The sequence below is a fragment of the Myotis daubentonii genome, chromosome X, assembly GCF_963259705.1.
Source record: "Myotis daubentonii chromosome X, mMyoDau2.1, whole genome shotgun sequence".
Taxonomy (NCBI): Eukaryota; Metazoa; Chordata; class Mammalia; order Chiroptera; family Vespertilionidae; genus Myotis; species Myotis daubentonii.
The window spans coordinates 99,409,549-99,428,888 of record NC_081861.1 but is presented as its reverse complement, the minus strand read 5'-3'; the positions used below and the strand labels follow the sequence as shown (position 1 = coordinate 99,428,888).

At 39.9% G+C, this 19,340-nt stretch overlaps 1 protein-coding gene across 1 annotated transcript in view; it reads right to left on the bottom strand.

The window, feature by feature from the left end:
• Positions 1-17,934, bottom strand: part of MTMR8 (myotubularin related protein 8) — a 41,994-nt gene extending 24,060 nt beyond the window's left edge. Inside the window, 4 exon segments of the mRNA XM_059678682.1 lie at positions 756-936; positions 2,212-2,375; positions 8,246-8,368; positions 17,785-17,934. Of these exon segments, the coding sequence (XP_059534665.1) occupies positions 756-936; positions 2,212-2,375; positions 8,246-8,368; positions 17,785-17,934 (618 nt within the window).
• Positions 17,935-19,340: the final 1,406 nt, after the last annotated feature.

Sequence of the window (19,340 nt, the reverse complement as noted above, 5' to 3'; positions counted from 1 at the left end):
CCTTAAACTCTGTCTAAAACTAAAGACACTGGTGTCTTCTCATGCTCCTTATTTTGGTTACTAGTAACATATCAATTACCCACTTGGTCACCTAAGCCAGAAACCAGGAAACCTGTGTTCCTATGAAATTCTCCCTCCTTATCCCAGCTACATTAATCTGTCACAGGTTCTTTCAATTGTACCACTTAAATATCTCTTAAAACCATCTCCTCCTCTCCACCCAAAGTCATTGCCTTAATTCAGCTTCTCATATCATTCTTCTGCATTCATAGCAAACCAATTCTTCACACCACTACCAAAGTTATCTTTCTAAAATACAAATATACTCACATTACTCTGGCTGAAAATACTCTGGTGAATCCTGTCTTCAGGATAATGTTCAAATTCCTTAATGTGGCCATGAAGCCCTTCATAATCTCACTTCACTTCCTGACTTCTTTCCTTCTCTCCCTCTATAAATTAAGACAGATTTCTTTCTCAAAGCTATTCCTGAAAGTGTCAAGCTGTTTCTGGCTTCCCAGTCTCAATTCCATATCCTTCATCTATGTTTCCACAGGATCTTCTGCTTTAGACTATGAGAACTCTTATTCAGTGTCTTGAATGCAGTAGATACTTAATAAATGCTTGTTGCATAACTAAATGTTGAATGAAAAGGAGAGATTATGACTGATTTTTCTTTTTTCAAAACCTTGTTTGCTAACATTCTTCTGTTTTAATTAAATAGACCTAAAGGAAAACAACAATGACAAAATTACCTCATAGTTTCTGTTGGCATCTGTTATGGTACTGGACCACACGCCCATATCTGGACCATATCTGCTGGGTATTCCCATATGCCCAAAGTCTGATATTGGGTCAATCAGTTTACATCCATTTTCCCTCATTTCTTTTGAAGATTTTGGAGTATAAGGAAAAGCATACAAATCTTCAGGTAGATAAACATGGAGAGGGAGATAAACATGAAAGCAAAGAATAATGAGTGAAACTTAAAGAACAATAGATAATGCTAAAAAATGCTAGACTTCCTTTCTCCCAAATGAAATGATTTTCAAATAGCCCCAGAAAAGGACAATGATCTGTGTAAAATGGTACCTTTATGTAAGGAATAAGAACTGGCACATAGTTTTCGAGTCTTCTTTTAAAAATGATTTAATTTTTTCTGATACCAATATAAGCAGGAACATTCTGTCTGGCTTCCTATGGATTGCTAGATAATGGACTGAAATGAAGCTTCAAGGCTTCACATGTTTGGGAAGTGGTCCTTACAAAAGTTTTTGTTATTTTTAAATTGAGCTCCAGTGTCTTAAGGGCACTGTTTGTTGTAACAAGTTGCAAAATATTAATATTGTTCTTAAAATCTATTTATCAGGCCAATACCTACTTCTGGATGGTGAATGGCTATTTCTTCTTTTATTCCAGTCAACCTCACTTCCTCCCTTCACAAGATGCAACATGCAACCAGTAACTCATTTGACTAATTTATGTGGTAACAACTCTTTCAGAAATGGATGGAATCTGTCAGAGTCTTATCAAGTATTGGGCCAACTGACAGATAAGCTCCGTTAATAAAATACCAGCAATTCTCAGAAATTATTCTGGGTAGAGGGTGGAAGAAAGTGAAAGAGAACGTGTAAAAACATGAAAATTCCACAGATTAAAAGCAGAGAAAGCTAATGTGTTAGACACCTAGAGAAGGGGCTAGGGTATGAAACAGTGAGGCTGGAGGAAGCAGAGATAATCAATTATTAAGGATGCTCATAAACCATCCAAGTCTTCTAGCTGGCACTGAAGGTAGGGTTGGGAATAGTGGGCCAAAAATAAAGCTTACAGGACAACAGAAATCAGATTTTGCTCCAAAGTAGACTTCCTTCCTGAACTGATGAAAAAAATTCACAAATTAATACTTAAAAGGAGGGAGGGAAAGATAAATCAATGACATAGATTAAATATCTACTATATATAGCAAGTACAGAGTAAAATGCACAAATACACTTAAACCTCAAAACAACCCCTTTGGGGTGCTTGTACTATCACTACTTCTACAGGTGAGGAAGCTGTGTTCAGAGGTTATATAACTTGCCCAAATAGCATAGAGCAGAAATCAGATCCAAACCCTGCCCTGTTTAACTTCATAGCCCGTGATCTCTCCAGTCTGCCATATTTTGGGGAAAAACTCTAAAATGGTGTCAGATAAAAATACTATCATACCTACCTGGCTGAGAAAACTTGAGCAGTGAAATATAAACCTCATGGCACACAGTGTCAGAGTCTAAAACACAGTGGGCCACCTGTAAGTTCTTGCCGCTGAGAATCAGTGAACAGCCCAAGCTAGTAATGGTCAACTTCTCCACATTGGCAATGTGATGCAGTGCAATCTACAAAACAGAAAAGAACCAAAATAAATTCATAGGCATACACTAGTTCTGGTGTAATCAGTGTGCCTGACTCTCAATAATGGTAACAGAATAACCAGAGATGTGATCACATCTACAGCCATCAACCATCCTTTGTAAGGCACAACTGGGTTTCTTTCAACAGAAGTAAATAGTGGTAAAGCAATAAGAAGGAAATTGCAGTGTTATAAAACTTCTCCCACCTTAGGGATATAAGGCTACCAGGTTTGTGGGGCAATTTGTGGTAAATTGTCTCAGTACAGATGGCTTCTAGCATTCTATGGTGACATGTACAATCATAGTAGAATAAGTAGAACTTTCTTTTGTTCTACCAAATGACTACTTAAAATTAATAACTAGTATTGTGCTTTATTTCTCATAAGGTCATCCATGACCATTATGATTAACTATTTAATCCCTACAAGAAAACTTTGAGGTATAATCATCCCATTTCAGGAATGAAGAAGCCAAACTTCTGAGAAGTGAATTCCTCATCAGAAGTCACACAACCAAGAAGTGGCACAAACAGGATTTGAACCATGGCAGTCTAACTCCAAGTCCAGAGTTTTATTTACCTAAGAATTCTAAAAACTAATCCTGGAATTAGGCTTTAACTAGAAATATTAGGGGGAAATTTTCTCTTCCACATTTCAGACTCTAGTGACAATAAAGCAAAGAATGAGATGGGGGAAAAACTGACCTATGTAACTTAGGAAATGAGTAGATACTATAAGACTAATGAATGGGAGAAACTAAGATGGCGGCATAGATAAACACCGGGAAATTGCCGCCTCCCACAACAATTGAAAAACACCGCAAAGGACAGAGCAGACATCATCCAGAACAACAGGAATGCTGGCTGAGTGTAAATTCTACAACTAGAAGGAAAGAAAAGCACACTGAGAGCCAGAGGAGCTGCGGAGGTGAAGTGCAGAGGTACGGAGGCTCGCGCGAGGAAAGGGGGTGGCACCTGAAAACGCGGCTGTCTTTTTGAATCACAAGCTCCCGACTGCTCTGAACTCCGGTTCCAGGAAGTCTCTGGGGACCCAGGACTCATACGGGGAGAAGCTGCACTGTCGGGCAGCGGGCGAACTTGAGGGCAGTTTTCCCTCAGAGGTGCTTGCAGTAATTATCGGGTCACTGAGACGCGGGACTCCTTAGGGCTGGGCGGAGAATCAGCCATAGCTGCTTGCTACGCCCTTTGATTCCCTGAGACCCCGCCCCACCCAGGCTACGGCAGAGGCTTTTGCATGTGAATGTACCGGCCCTTTGCAAACTGATAATTACCTAACTGCAGCTGAGCCAGGCAGACCCGGAACTTCCAAGAGAAGGCCCAAGGCCCCGCAGCGGCTTGCATTGCTTCACAGCTGAGCCTCTTCGTGGCTCCTGCTGTGTGGCCTCAGGCAGAGGCTGAATTAGCACCTCCTTAGATCCAGGAGCCACTGTACCCAGTGGTCAGAGGAGGACCATCCAGATTGCAACCCCTCAGATCCATAAGGGACACACTCAGGGAGCAGACTCAGTGAGCACCAAAGCCCCACTGAAGCAAATCTTGCCCCAAAAGGGTGTCTTCAGCACAGAAGTTCTCCCACTTCAGACACAGCTGATTCTCACAGCCAATTGGCCTGGAGGTCAATTCCTCCCAGTGATCCTACAACAACCAAGGCACCAAGAGTGCACCAAGATTGTCCACCTCAGGTAACTGGGGAGGCTGAGCCACTGGGCCCTACAGGACACCTGGCGCTCAGGGCCACTCTATCAACACAGGGAAGCAGCCAAAATGCGGAGACAAAGAAACAGGTCACAAATGGCAGAAATGGAGGAAAGCAAACAACTGGATATAGAGTTCAAGGCCACGTTTATAAGGTTTTTCAAGAATTTTATGGAAACCGCCGATAAATTTAATGAATCCCTCAATAAGTATAGTGAGACCATGGAGGACATGAAAAAGGACCAACTAGAAATTAAGCATACACTGACTGAAATAAAGAATAATTTACAGAGATCCAACAGCAGACAAGAGGATCCCAAGAATCAAGTCAAAGATTTGAAATACAAAGAAACAAAAAATACCCAACCAAAAAAGAAAAAAGAAAAGAGATTCCAAAAATATGAAGATAGTGTAAGGAACCTCTGGGACAACTTCAAGCGTACCAACATCAGAATTATAGGGGTGCCAGAAGAAGAGAGAGGGCAAGATATTGAAAACCTTTTTGAAGAAATAATGACAGAAAACTTCCCCTACCTAGTGAAAGAAATGGACTTACAAGTCCAGGAAGCGCAGAGAACCCCAAACAAAAGGAATCCAAAGAGGGCCACACCAAGACACATCATAATTAAAATGCCAAGAGCAAAAGACAAAGAGAGAATCTTAAAAGCAGCAAGAGCAAAACAGTCAGTTACCTACAAGGGAGTACCCATACGACTGTCAGCTGATTTCTCAACAGAAACCATGCAGGCCAGAAGAGAGTGGCAAGAAATATTAAAAGTGATGAATAGCAAGAACCTGCAACCAAGATTACTTTATCCAGCAAAGCTATCATTCAGAATAGAAGGTCAGATAAAGAGCTTCACGGATAAGAAAAAGCTAAAGGAGTTCATCACCACCAAACCAGCATTATATGAAATGCTGAAAGGTATTCTTTAAGAAGAGGAAGAAGAAAAAGGAACTCTTACCATTTGCCACAGCATGGATGGAACTGGAGAGCGGATAAATACCACAGGATCTCACTCATTTGTGGAATATAATGAACAACATAAACTGATGAACAAGGACTGATCCAGAGACGGAGAGGCATTGATTGGACTGTCGGGCCTTGGAGGGAAGGTAGGGGAGGGGAGGGGTAAGGGGGAAAGATCAACCAAAGAACTTTTATGCAAGCATATAGGCCTAACCAATGGACACGGACAACGGGGGGGTGAGGGCATGAGCGGGGGGGGGGGGAGGGGGTAAAGGGTAACGTGGGGACAAGGACACATATGTAATATCTTAATCAATAAAAAATATATTAAAAAAAGACTAATGAATGAAGGAACTATACATGTTATATGTATAGTGCATCACCCATGATAAATACTATTGAATAAGTATAAAATTGAATGTACATATGCAATAAATACAGTTGATACTATATTATAATTAATAAAGTTGTTTCCTATGATAGTACAAATTAAGGATTCTGATTTTTTTAAAGGATGACTAAATCTTTAGTTGTATTACTCCTGCCCATGCTGATGCTAGCAAAAAAGATATTTGTGGAAAGTAAACTGGTAAAAATAAATTGTATTTAAATAATATAATTCTTGCTTTATAGACTCAGAAATCTATGGAATCTTAGTTTTACATGTTAGTCTTTGGTGTTCTCCTATCTATGTCTCTGATGTTTCCTGCAACTAGAACCTGGGTGTAATCTTTTCATTCTTTGGACTACTTGTCCTGTGCCTGGAATGACCTTCTGGTTATCATTGTCTTTTCTTTTTCTCTATCATGCACACTTTTGGGGGGTAAATAAGCCTCCTTTGATATGTAGATATAATTAACATAAGTTCTCCCTTCCAGATCTAGTCCCTTGGGTTTGAAATAATACCCAGTAGGAACATATGTGCTGTCTATAAATATAGGTTAGCAAGGAGAAAGGCTCATGGCAAAGTACTAAAGAAATGTTTCCTAAACTGTTAGAAATGGAAGAATCTCACCTAATTATATACTCTAATCACCTCATTTTACAGATGAAGAAATTAAAGCCCAGAGAGTAAAGGTTACTTACTTAAGCTCATACAGCCAGTTAGTGCATAGTTGAGTCAAGCTAAAACCAGGTCTCCTGATTCCTCTTTTGGCATTACTTTCATCACACCAAAAGGAGCAAGTACAATATCAAATGAGAAAAGCTCATGTTGTTTTAAAAAGGAAGTATTAAAATACAGTTAACCCTTGAACAATGGGTTTGAACTGTACAGACCCACTTATACATGGATATTTTTTCCAATAAATATACAGTTAGTCCTCTGTTTCTGCAGGTTTTGCATCCACAGATTCAACCAACTGCATATCACAAACAATATTTTCAATCCATGGTTGGAAATCTACAAATGTGGAGGGCCAACTGTATGTTTAAGTCCTTTATATGGCATGCATCAAAAGATGTTGGTATTCATAGGGGATTCTGGAATCAATCATTCATGAATACTGAGGGAGTTTTGGGGAGTCAAAAGTTATATGAAGATTTTCAACTGCACAGGGGTCAGCACCCACTAACCCCCACATTGTTCAAGTATCAACTGTATTTATTTCATATGTACATTCAATTTATTTTATACTTATTCAATAGTATTTATCATGGGTGATACACTGTTTTAAGCAATTATAACAACTTTTTAATTTTCATAATAAGGTTATTATTACTATCCCTATTTTATAGATGATGGAAGTGAGACACAGAGAAGTTAAATAATTTGCCCAAGGTTATAAAGGTACTAAATGTTGAATCTGGGATTGTAACCTGAATAGACTGGCTCTAGAGCCTGTGATCATAATCACTATGCTATGCTGTATACCAGAAGCATGTGATAGTTCTTATAAAGCTTCCGAAGAATAAATCTGGTTAATGATTAAGTTAAAATTAAATGATACTTTAGGATGAGGAAGGCAAAAAGTAATGTTAGGGATACTAAGCTAATCAGAAAACATTGTTTAAAAAATAGAAAACATTGTTTAAAAATGTAACAGGTCACACACACACACACACACGATCCTCATCCTGTATTAGGTCATAAAGATGGTCTAAATCATTGATAGCCAAGGTCAGCATCATCAGCATCATCTGTGAGCTTTTTAGAAATTTAAAATGTTAAGCCTGAGATTCTGCATTTTTACAAGCTCCCAGGTAAAACGGATACTGCTAGGTATCCACATTGTATGGGTAGCAAGGCTTTCAATTACTTCCAGTTGATAAGGATGCTTATCAACTACTAGAGGCCTGGTGCACGAAATTTGTGCATGGGTGAGGGGAAGTCCCTCAGCCCGGCCTGCACCCTCTCGCAATCCAGGACTGCTGGCTCCTAAACACTGGCCTGCCTGCCTGCCTGAATGCCCCTAACCGCCTCTGCCTGCCTGCCTGCCTGATTGCCCCTAACCACTCACCTGCCTGTCTGATTGCTCCTAACCACTCTCCTTCCTGCCTGATTGCCCCCAACCACTCGCCTGCCAGCCTGATCACCCCTAACCGCCTCTGCCTGCCTGACTGATTGCCCCTAACTGCTCACCTGCCTGCCTGGTTTACCCTAACTGCCTCTGCCTCAGCCCCTGCCACTACAGCTTTGTCTGGAATGACATCCAGAAGGTTGTTCAGCTATCTGGTCTAATTAGCATATTACACTTTATTATTATAGATACACAGAAAATGAAAAGAGGCTATTAAACTAGAATTATTAAAGAAATAATTAAAATAACTAAGATGTCCCTGTCTGGTTGGCTTAGTTGGTTGGAACATCATCCCATACACTGAAAGGTTGCGGATTTGACTCCTTGTCAGGGCACATACCTAGGTTGGGGGTTTGATCCACTGTCAGGGCATGTATGGGAGGCAACTGATTATTGTTTCTCTCTCACATCAATGTCTCTCTCTCTCTCTCCCTTCCTCTATCTCTAAAAATCAATGAACATATTCTTGGGTGAGGATAAAAATAAATAAATAAAATTATTAAGATGATTATACTTAATAACTTGAGATATGAGGTTCTTTGAAGAAAGGTTTTACAGAAATGTAACTGTTACTTGAAATTTTAAGAAACTACCATATTAGAAAACATACACACAACTCTTCAAGATCATTTGAAACTTCTCATGAACATACCCATGTTTCTTTCCTGGCTGCACCAGAAGCCTCCACATAGATCAGGTGAGTTTCAGTAAGATACAGAATCCCATTAGCTGGTTTCTTACCCATATAATAATCCGGTAATGTCACATTTTATACCTGTTATTTGGGAGGAGGGGGGAAACTGATTAAATTATCAACTCAACATTTATGAATAAAGTGAGATAATTCAAAGACAGATAAATGCTGCTAATTTAGTAATGAACTTTGTTTAGGTCTTCTAGTTCCTGCCAAGGTATCAAATTAATATGATCTATGTTTCTTTTTCCTAAATCAGCCCTAGACAAACTATAACCATAAGAAGGAATCATGTATAATAGGAAGGATTAACATTCTACATGATTTCACCATGATGGGGCAGGTGTGCATGGATAATAAATAAGACATAGAGCCTTTTGAGATACTTACCTTGTTGGAGGGATGTTGTAGTTATAACTTGTATAAAATATCAATAAGGGTAAATAACATGAGGTAGGACTTAAGTTAAAGGGCAAGAAAATATAATATTTAATCTTCCACAAGCAGGAGAAAATTTGACCTATCTATTCAAGCAGGAATTGAAAAAGAAAACACAAAAAAAGAGAGTGCTATAAGTGGAAAGTATAAAATGAAATGGCAGAAATAAGTCCCAATGTAAGTAATTATAATAAACTAGAGGCCCGGTGCACGGATTCGGGCCAAAAACGGCTCTCTGACATCCCCTGAGGGGTCCCTGATTGCGAGAGGGTGCAGGCCAGGCCGAGGGACCTCACCAGTGCATGATTGTGGCAAGGGAGGGACTGTAGGAGGGCTCCAGGGCATGTCCAACCCATCTCACCCAGTCCCAATCAGGGAGATCAGGACCGATCAGGGCCGGCCAGGGAGAAACTGTGGGAGGTTGGCTGGCTGGGGAGAGACCACGGGAGGGCACCAGGGCATGTCTAGCTCATCTCACCCAGTCCCAATCGGCCGGACGCCAGCAGCAAGTTAACCTAACAGTCGGAGTTTCTGCCCCCTGGTGGTCAGTGTGCATCATAGCGACTGATCAAATGGTCAAACGAATAGTCAGACACTTAGCATATATTATATAGCTTAGCATTTATTATATAGGATGTACATAAATTAAACTTACCAATTAAAACACAGACTTACATTTTTTGGACTATCTGTTCTAGTTCTCTGAAATACGCCACTGGTATCTTGACAGGAATTGCATTGAATCTATAGATTGCTTTGGGTAGTATGAACATTATAATGATGTTAATTCTGCCTATCCATGAACAAGGTATATTCTTCCACGTATTTGTATCTTCTTCAGTTTCTTTCTTCAGTGTCTTATAATTTTCTGAGTACAGGTCTTTTACATCTTTGGTTAAATTTATTCTTTTTGAAGCAATTGTGAATGGGATTGTTTCTCAAGTTTTCTTTTCTGATAGTTCATTATTGGTGTATAAAAATACGACTGATTTCTGGATATTTATTATGTATCCTGTTACTTTACTGAATTCATTTACCAGTTCTAGTAAATTTTTTGGTGGAATCTTTAGGGTTCTCTATATACAATATTATGATATCTGCAAATAATGAGTTTTACTTCTTCCTTTCCAATTTGGATGCCTTTTATTTTTTCTTCTTTTCTGATTGCTGTGGCTAGGACTTCCAGCCCTATGTTGAGTAAGAGTGGTGAAAGCAAATATACCTGTCTTGTTCCTGATCTTCAGGGGAACACTTTTAGTTTTTGCCCAGTGAGTATGATGTTAGCTGTGGGTTTGTCATATATGGCCTTTATTATGTTGAGATAGGTTCCCTCTTTCCTCACTTTTTTAAGTTTTTATCATAAATGGGTGTTGGATATTATCAAATGCTTTTTCTGCATCTATTGATATGACCCACAAAAGACCAGAATAGCAACAGTGGTAATGACAAAGGAGAACAAAATTGAAAGATTCATGTTACCTGATATAAAACTATACTACAAGGTCTTGGTAATCAAAACAGCCTGGTACTGGCATAGGAACAGGCATATCAACCAATGGAACAGAATAGAGACCCCAGAAATAAACCCAGGCCTTTATGGTCAATTAACATTTGAAAAAGAAAACAAAAACATATAATGGGCTAAAGACAGTCTAGTCAATAAATGGTGCTGGAAAATGGGAGAGATGCATGCAAAAAAAAATGAAACTAGATCACCTTCTTACACTACACACAAGAATAAACTCAAAATGGATTAAAGAGAAATGTTAGACTCAAAACCATAAAAATTTAGATGAAAACATAGGCAGTAAAATCTTAAACATTTATTGTGGCAATATTTTTTCTAGTATTTTTCCCTTGGGTAAGGGAAATAAAAGAAAAAATAAACAAATGGGACTATACCAAACTAAAGATTTTTTTTTTCACAGCAAAGGAAACCATCAACACAATGAAAAGACAATACACTGAATGGGAGAACATATTCACCAATGATACATCTGATAAGGGGTTAATATCCAAAATTTATAAAGAACTTATAAAACTCAGCACCAAGCAAACAAACAAACAAAAACAATCCAATTAAAAATGGGCAAATGACCTAATAGACAATTCTCCAAAGAGGACATACATATCACCAAAAGACATATGAAAAGATGCTCAACATCACAAATCATCAGAGAAATGTAAATTAAAACCACAATGAGATATCACCTTCCACCTGTCTGAATGACTAGCATCAATAAATCAACAAAAAGTGCTGGAGATGATGTGGAAAAATGGGAACCCTTGTGCAATGTTGATGGAATGCAGACTGGTGTAGCCACTGTGGAAAGAACTATGAAGTAACCTCAAAAAATAAAAAAAAGAAACTGCCTTATGACCTAGAAATTCCACTTCTGGAAATTTATCTGAAGAAGCACGAAACACTAATTCAAAAGAATATATACAGCCTAACCGGCGAGGCTCAGTGGTTGAGTGTCAACCTATGAACCAGGAGGTTATGGTTTGATTCCCAGTTAGGGCACATGCCCAGGTTGTGAGCTCAATCCCTGGTAGGGAGTGTGAGGGAGGCAGCCAATCAATGATTCTCTCTCATCATTGAAGTTTCTATCTCTCTCTCCCTCTCGCTTCCTCTCTGAAATCAATAAAATTATATGCACCCTTATGTTCAATGCAGCGTTATTTATAATAGGCAAGATTTGCAAGCAGTAGATGAGTAGAGAAAACAGCTATGGCACATTTATACAATGAAATACTACTCGGGCATTAAAAAGGAAGAAAATTTTACCTTTTGCCGCAGCATGGATGGACCTTGAGAAAATGATGCTAAGTGAATTAAGGCAGTCAGAAAAAGACAAGTACCATATGATTTCACTCATATGTGGAATTAAATGAACAAACTGAAATAAGCAAAATAGAGACAGATAAAGAAAAAAGAACTCATAGACATAGAAAACAGTGTGGTGAGTGCGGGAGAGCAGAGAAGTGCTAGGCCGATGGAGCTGACAGTGGGTAGAAGAAAGATAAATGGTGATGGAAAAATAAAATAACAAAATAAAATTTACAAACTACAAAAAAGACAGAAGTGCAGACTGGATTAAAACAAAGGACTCAACATTATTCAGTCTAGAAGATATACACTTAAAATAAAGAGATATAAACAAGTTGAAAATAAAGGGTAGAACAGATATACTAGCCAAATATGAACCAAAACACAGGTGAAGTAGCATTCTCAATATGTGACAAAATAGAATTAAATGACAAAGGACAATAGAACAAGAACATATATGCATATTACAATACAATTTCAAAATATATCTTGCTTGATGTACTTGCCTGAAAAAAATTGCAGAGAGAAAATGAACACTCTAATTAGCAATTGATAGATCAAGATAAGAAGTAAAACCAAAATATATATAAATATAGAACACTTGAACAGTATAACTAAAAAGCTCAGGCTATTAGATATACAGAGTAAAACTCTATATCCAACAAAAAGATAATATATACTCATTTAAGACAACAAACAAAACACTGCCAAAACAACATGATAATGACTACAAAGAAAGCCTTCAATACTTATATCGGACAAAATAGACCTCAAAGTGAAGGCCATAACAAGAGATAAGGAAGGCCACTTCATAATACTAAAGGAATCAATACAACAAGAAGATATAACCCTGGTAAACATATATGCACCCAATGCAGGAGCACCCAAATTCATAAAAAAAAAACTCCTGGAAGATATCAAAGGAGAGATCAACAACAATACAATCATAGTAAGGGACTTTAATACACCACTGACAACACTGGATAAGTCCTCTAGACAAACAATCAGCAAAGAAACAGCAATCCTAAATGACTCACTAGATCAGATGGACTTAATAGACATCTTCAGAACACTCCACCCCAAAGCCAGGGAATATACATTCTACTCAAGTGCTCATATGACATATTCAAAAATAGACCATATATCGGGTCACAAGCAAAGTATCCCCAAATTCAAGAAGATTGAAATCATAAAAAGCATCATCTCAGACCACCATGGCATAATATTAGAAATAAACTACAATAAAAACAACCCAAAATACTCAAACACCTGGAAGCTGAATAGCATGTTATTAAATATTGATTGGGTTACCAATGAGAGCAAAGAGGAAATTAAAAACATCCTGGAAAGGAATTACAATGAAAACACAACAATCCAAAACCTATGGGACACAATGAAAGCAGTCCTGAGAGGGAAGTTTATAGCTCTACAGGCCTATCTCAAAAAACAAGAAAAAATGGTAGTAAATCATCTAACTCTACAACTCAAAGAATTAGAAAGACAGCAACAAGAAAACCCCAGAGTGAGCAGAAGGAAGGAGATAATAAAGATTAGAGCAGAAATAAATGACATAGAGACCAAAAAAACAATACAGAAAATCAATGAAACCAAGAGCTGGTTCTTTGAAAGGATAAACAAGATTGACAAACCTCTAGCCAGACTCACCAAGAAGCAAAGAGAGAGGACCCAAATAAACAAAATCAGAAACGATAGAGGCGAAATAACAACAGACCCTACAGAAATACAAATGATTGTTAAAAAATACTTTGGACAGCTCTACTCCAACAAACTAGACAACCTGGAGGAAATGGACAAATTCCGAGAAAAATACAACATTCCAAAATTCAATCAGGAAGAATCTAATAATCTCAACAGGCCAATAAGTATGGAAGAAATTGAAGCAGTCATCAAAAAGCTTCCATCAAACAAAAGCCCAGGACCAGACGGCTTCACTGGGGAGTTTTACCAAACATTCAAGGAAGAACTAAAACCTATCCTCCTCAGACTACTACAAAAAATTCAAGAGGAAGGAACACTTCCAAGCTCATTCTATGAAGCCAGCATCACCCTAATACCAAAACCCGGTAAAGGCAACACAATGAAAGAGAATTACAGGCCAATATCCCTCATGAATATAGATGCCAAAATCCTCAAGAAAATCTTAGCAAATCGGATCCAGCAGTACATCAGAAAGATCATACACCATGACCAAGTAGGATTTATCCCAGGGATGCAAGGATGGTACAATATCCGCAAATCAATAAACGTGATACATCACATAAACAAATTGAAAGAAAAAAACCACATGGTCATATCAATTGATGCAGAAAAAGCATTTGACAAAATTCAACACCCATTTTTGATAAAAACTCTCAGTAAGGTGGGAGTAGAAGGATCACACCTCAACATAATAAAATCCATATATGACAGACCCACAGCCAACATCATACTCAATGGACAAAAACTAACACCATTTCCCCTAAGAACAGGAACAAGACAGGGATGCCCCCTCTCACCACTCCTGTTCAACATAGTACTGGAAGTGTTAGCCATTGCAATTAGGCAAGAAGAAGAAATAAAAGGCATCTAAATTGGAAAAGAGGGGGGGGGGGAAAAAGAAAGCCTTAATAAATTCCAAAAGCTCAATAGCACACATTGTTCAACAATTAGAAATTATTAACAAAATAATATTTAAAAATCAACATACATTTTGAAACAAACTGGCATTGTTATTAAAATAACTGTGAGTTAAAGAAATAATAAATAAAATTAAGAAATATTTTAAAGTGAAAAGGAAATCATCAATAAAATTTTAAATTATTTAAAAGTGAAAGAAGAAAAACACATCTGTGGTACACAGCTGAAGCAGAAATAAAAAGGAAATGTATAGTTTTAAGTATATTTATCATGAAACAATAAAATTTAAAAATAAACCAGTTAAGTATTCAATGCAATGAAAAGAACAAAAGTCAGACAAAGGATTTAAATTAATAAATAAAGAAACCTCCCACACACATACACAGACACAAATAACAGCAGAAAAGATTAACAAAGTTAGAATCTGATTCTTTAAAAAGGTAACAGAATAGGTCTATGACAAGACTAGTCAGGAAAAAAGGGGGGGAAAGGCAAAGAAACAAAATACAAAGGGAAAAATGTAACAAAAATTTTAAATAAAAAATATGCTAATAAATTAAAAAACTTTCACAAAGTGAAAAAATTCCAAGTAAAATGGCAATGATAGTCAAAGATGTTCCCTACCAAAAAGACTCAGGCCCAGATGATTTTATATGGGAATTCTAAGAAACTTCGAAAAACAGCTAATGAATACCTTATCTAATCTTTCCTCTAATTAGAGAGAAAGAAGATAGTTACTTAATCTATTTTGAGACGAATTTATCCTTGATTCTAAAACCAAATAGATAACTATAAAAACACAAAATTTAGGCCCATTTCACTTGTGAAATGTAGATGCAAAAAATCCAAAAAAATTAGTTAATAAATCAGAAGTATATTTTATTTTTCAAGCAGTTTACATTCAATGTTATTTTGTATTAGTTTCAAGTGTAGAGCATGGTGGTTAGATAATCATATACTATACAGAGTGTTCCACCTGAAATTTCTAGTACATACCCAGCACCACACATAGGTACTGCAATTATCATTGACTATATTCCCAATGCTGTACTTTACCATATCATCATGGCTATTTTTTACTACTACTTTGTACTTAGTAATCAATCACCTTTCACCAAGTCCACCAACGCCTCTCCCATCTAGCAACCAACAGTCTTTTCTCTGTGTCTAAGAGTATGATTCAATTTTCTTTGTTTGTTTATATTGTTGTTTAGTTTCCACATATAAATAAAATCATATGGTATTTGGCTTCCACTCACTGACTTACTTCACTTTGTATAATACCCTCCAGGTCCATCCCAGAAGTGGAATTACTAGTTAATAAGGCAATTCCATTTTTAATTTTTCAATGAACCTTCACACTATTTCCACAGTGGCTGCACCAGTCTGCATTCCCACCAGCAGTGCATGAGGGTCCCCTTTTCTCCACATACTCTCCAATACTTTTTGTTTGTGGACTGATTTATGATAGTCATTCTGATAAGTGTAACCTGATATTTCATTGTGGTTTTAAAGTGTATTCCCTTCAATTAGAAACATGGTGGCCAGCAGGACTGGAGTGAGAGAGAGGGTGAGTCAGTAAGGGAATGAGAGGGGAGTATGTGAACATCTTTGGTATGGGTGTGTGTGTGAGGGACAGTTAGATCTCACAGGAGTCTCGGGACTGGCAGATCAGGCTCTCCTGGACAAAGAGGCCCTACTACCACTACAGGCACTACCAGGGTGGGTGTGGCTCTGGCAGGGAAAGCATGCAATCTTGAAGGTGGAGCAGCGACAACTATGAGCACAGCCTCACCACCACCCAGACTGGCCTTGGATACCACCCTGGATGCAGGAAGTGAGCTGCACACTAGCAGGACCTCACAAGGGACTGACCTCTCACCATGGGCTTCTGGATCCCCATAGTGAGTCACATGCCAAACCCGCCACAGCTTCCTGGTCACAGAGGCCCATGCCACCCATGTTGCGGACTCCAGGACAGCACAGTGAGTCTCACCCCAGTGGGACCTCACAGGAAACCCTCACCAGGGGAGGTGGGACCCCAAGCACATACACAACAGCTTGCATAACAAGGTCAGGGGTGAGCCCCATAGCCAGACAACCTGTGAGGAGACTCTATCCACAAATGGGGCAATAACATTCAAGAAACAACTACATCAGGAGGACCCAAATAACTTAAGTATGGGGCTTTCCTAGAACACCCAGCTCAGGAGATCTGAGAGACAGCACCACTGGGTCCCACAAAACACTGACTACATAGGACCACCCCCAAAACCTGGGTGGCATAGCAGTTTGATCTAAGACATAGAAACAAATTCAAAGGGTCAGAAAAAATGGGGAGACAAAGAAACAATACCCAAAGGAAACAAAAGGAGGAATCACTAGAAAAGGAAGTAAATGAAATGGAGGCAAGTAATTTGTCATATAAAGAATTCAAAGAGGAGAAGGAAGATGGCAGCCAGTAGGAGAAAGAGAGTATGAGAGAGTGAGGAAGCGAAGGGGGAGTGTGTGGGCATGTGGTGTGTGTGTATGTTTGTAAGCGAGGGATAGTTAGATCCTGCAAGACTTTCTGGGGCTGGCAGACTGGGATCTCTGGGCTCTCACAGATGGGGACCCCCTGCTACCACTCCAAGCACTCCCCTGCGGCAGCGCTGGCACAGAAACCACTCTATCTTGAAGGGCAGAGCTGCTGTAACTAGAAACCCAGCCTCACCACCACCCAGACTAGCCTCAGATGAAAACTGAAACCCTATAGCCACCCTGGACAAAGACCTGCTACCATAACTACAGACCAACGGACACTGAGACTCAAGCCACCCTGATCTCAGGCTCCTGTGAGTGTGTCCTGGAGGGTGTTCCACTCCCTCCTACCCACCGCTGGGGCATATAGGTCACATGCATCTCAAGCCACCCCTGACTGTTGGTAGGTATGGCTCCCACTGGCCCGTAACTGTCAGTGTGTGACTCCCACAGGACTGTAGTGGCCACGGTCTCCAGTGCACTTAAGCCAGCCCTGACTGTTGGCATGCGGGTTCCTGCTGGCCACAGCTCCTGGGCACCTGAGGCAGGTGTACAGGGCTTGCACTGGCCACACATCCTAGGAACCTGAACCAGGTGCGTGGGGCTCCCACTGGCCATGCTTCCTGGGCACTCAAGCCATTCTTGACCGTCAGCGCACTGGGATCCCACCGGCCGTGCTTCCCAGGCACCCAAGACAACCAAAACTGTCAACATGAGGGTCTCCCACTGGCTGCGCTTCCCAGGCACCTGAGCCAGCCTTGATTGTGGGTGAGCGGAGCTCCCACCAGCCTGGCTTCCCGGGCACCCAAGCCAGCCCTAACTGTTGGCATGTGGGACTCCCACTGGCCAAGCCTCCTGGGCACCTGAGCCAGTCCTGACTGTTGGCGCACAGGGCTCCCACTGGCAGAGCCTCCTGGGCACCCAGGCCAGGCTTGTGGGGCCCCTGCTAGCCTCGCTTCCCAGGCACCTGAGCCAGCCTGACTTTGGGCACATGGGGCTCCCTCCAGCCATGCCTCCCAGGCACACAAGCCAGTACTGACTGTCTGCGCATATGCCCACGCATGACTCTCACCAGCAGCACCTCCCGGGCACCCGAGCCGGTCCTGACTGTTGGCATCCATGGCCCCCATTGGCCATATCTCATGGACACATCAGCAGGTCCCTGACTATCAATGGCCATATCTCCTGGGCACTCGAGCCAGTCCTGAATGTTAGTATCCATGACTCCCACTGGCCAGCTCTCACAGAAGCCCCAGCCGGCCACTGACTATCAATGGCCACATCTCCTGGGCACCTGAGCCAGACCCTGACTCATGGTGCACGCAGAGCTTCCGCCGACCTGTGTGGCTGGGCCTCCCAATAGCCTGAGCCTGCCTTTGACTGTTAGGGTATGCCACACTCCTGCCAAGCCTGCCGCAGAGCTTAGGTCCAGCGCAACTCGGTGATCGGACCCTTCAACGGCAGTAAAATGGGGAAACAAAAAGCATTCCCCAAAGGAAAGAAAAGGAGAAATCACCCCCCCACCACCATGCCACAGGAACTAAATGAAACAGAGGCATGCAATATGTTAGAAAAAGAATTCAGATCATAAACCAGATGGACAAGAAAATCAACAACCTATGTAAGAATCAAGAAGAAATCAAAAGTGATATAGCTATAATAAAACACATGATAGAAGGTTCCAACAGTACACTAATAGAAGTAGAGGACTGAATTAGTGAGCTAGAAGATAGGGTAGAGAATCAAGCCCAATCTGAACAGCAACTGGGAAAAAAAATAGAAAGCAGGAGGAGAGCCTAAGGAAGCTTTGGGACAACGTGAATGAAGTAACATACATATAATAGGGGTTGCAGAAGGACAAGAAGAGCAGCAAGGATAAGAGAACCTATTTGAAGAAATATTCACAGAAAACTCCCCGGATACGGGGAAGAAAAAAGTGACACAAGCACAGAAATCTCCAAATAAGTTGAACCCCAAATGACCCACCCCAAGTCACATTGTAATTACAATTGCAAATATTAATGACAAAGAGAGAATCTTAAGGGCTGCAAGAGAGAAACAGAGAGTTACCTATAAAGTGTATCCCATTAGATTACCAGTATCAAATGATTTGTCAACAGAAACACTTCAGGTAAGAAGGGAATGGAATGAAGTATACAAAGTAATGTAAAGCAAGGGACTGAATCTAAGAATACTCTATCCAGCAAGGCTATCATTCAAAATTGAAGGGGAAATAAGGAGCTTCACAGACAAATTAAAAAAAAAAAAAAACTAAGAGAGTTTATCAATACCAAGCCAGCAATGCAAGAAATGCTAATGGGACTGTTGTAAAAAGAAGAAAAAGGCGGGGCAGGGGGGGGGGGAACGACACACAGGCACAAAAAATAAAAATGGCCACAAAAAATTACCTATCAATAATAAATTTAAACATAAATATACTAAATGTGCCAATCAAAAGACATCAAATGGCTGAATGGATAAGAAAATATGACTCATATGCAAGAGACCCACCTCAGAACAAAGGACTCACACATACTGAAAGTGAAATGATGGAAAAATATCTTTCAGGCAAATGGAAATGAAAAAAAAAGCTGGGGTAGCAATACTTATATTTGAGAAAACAGACCT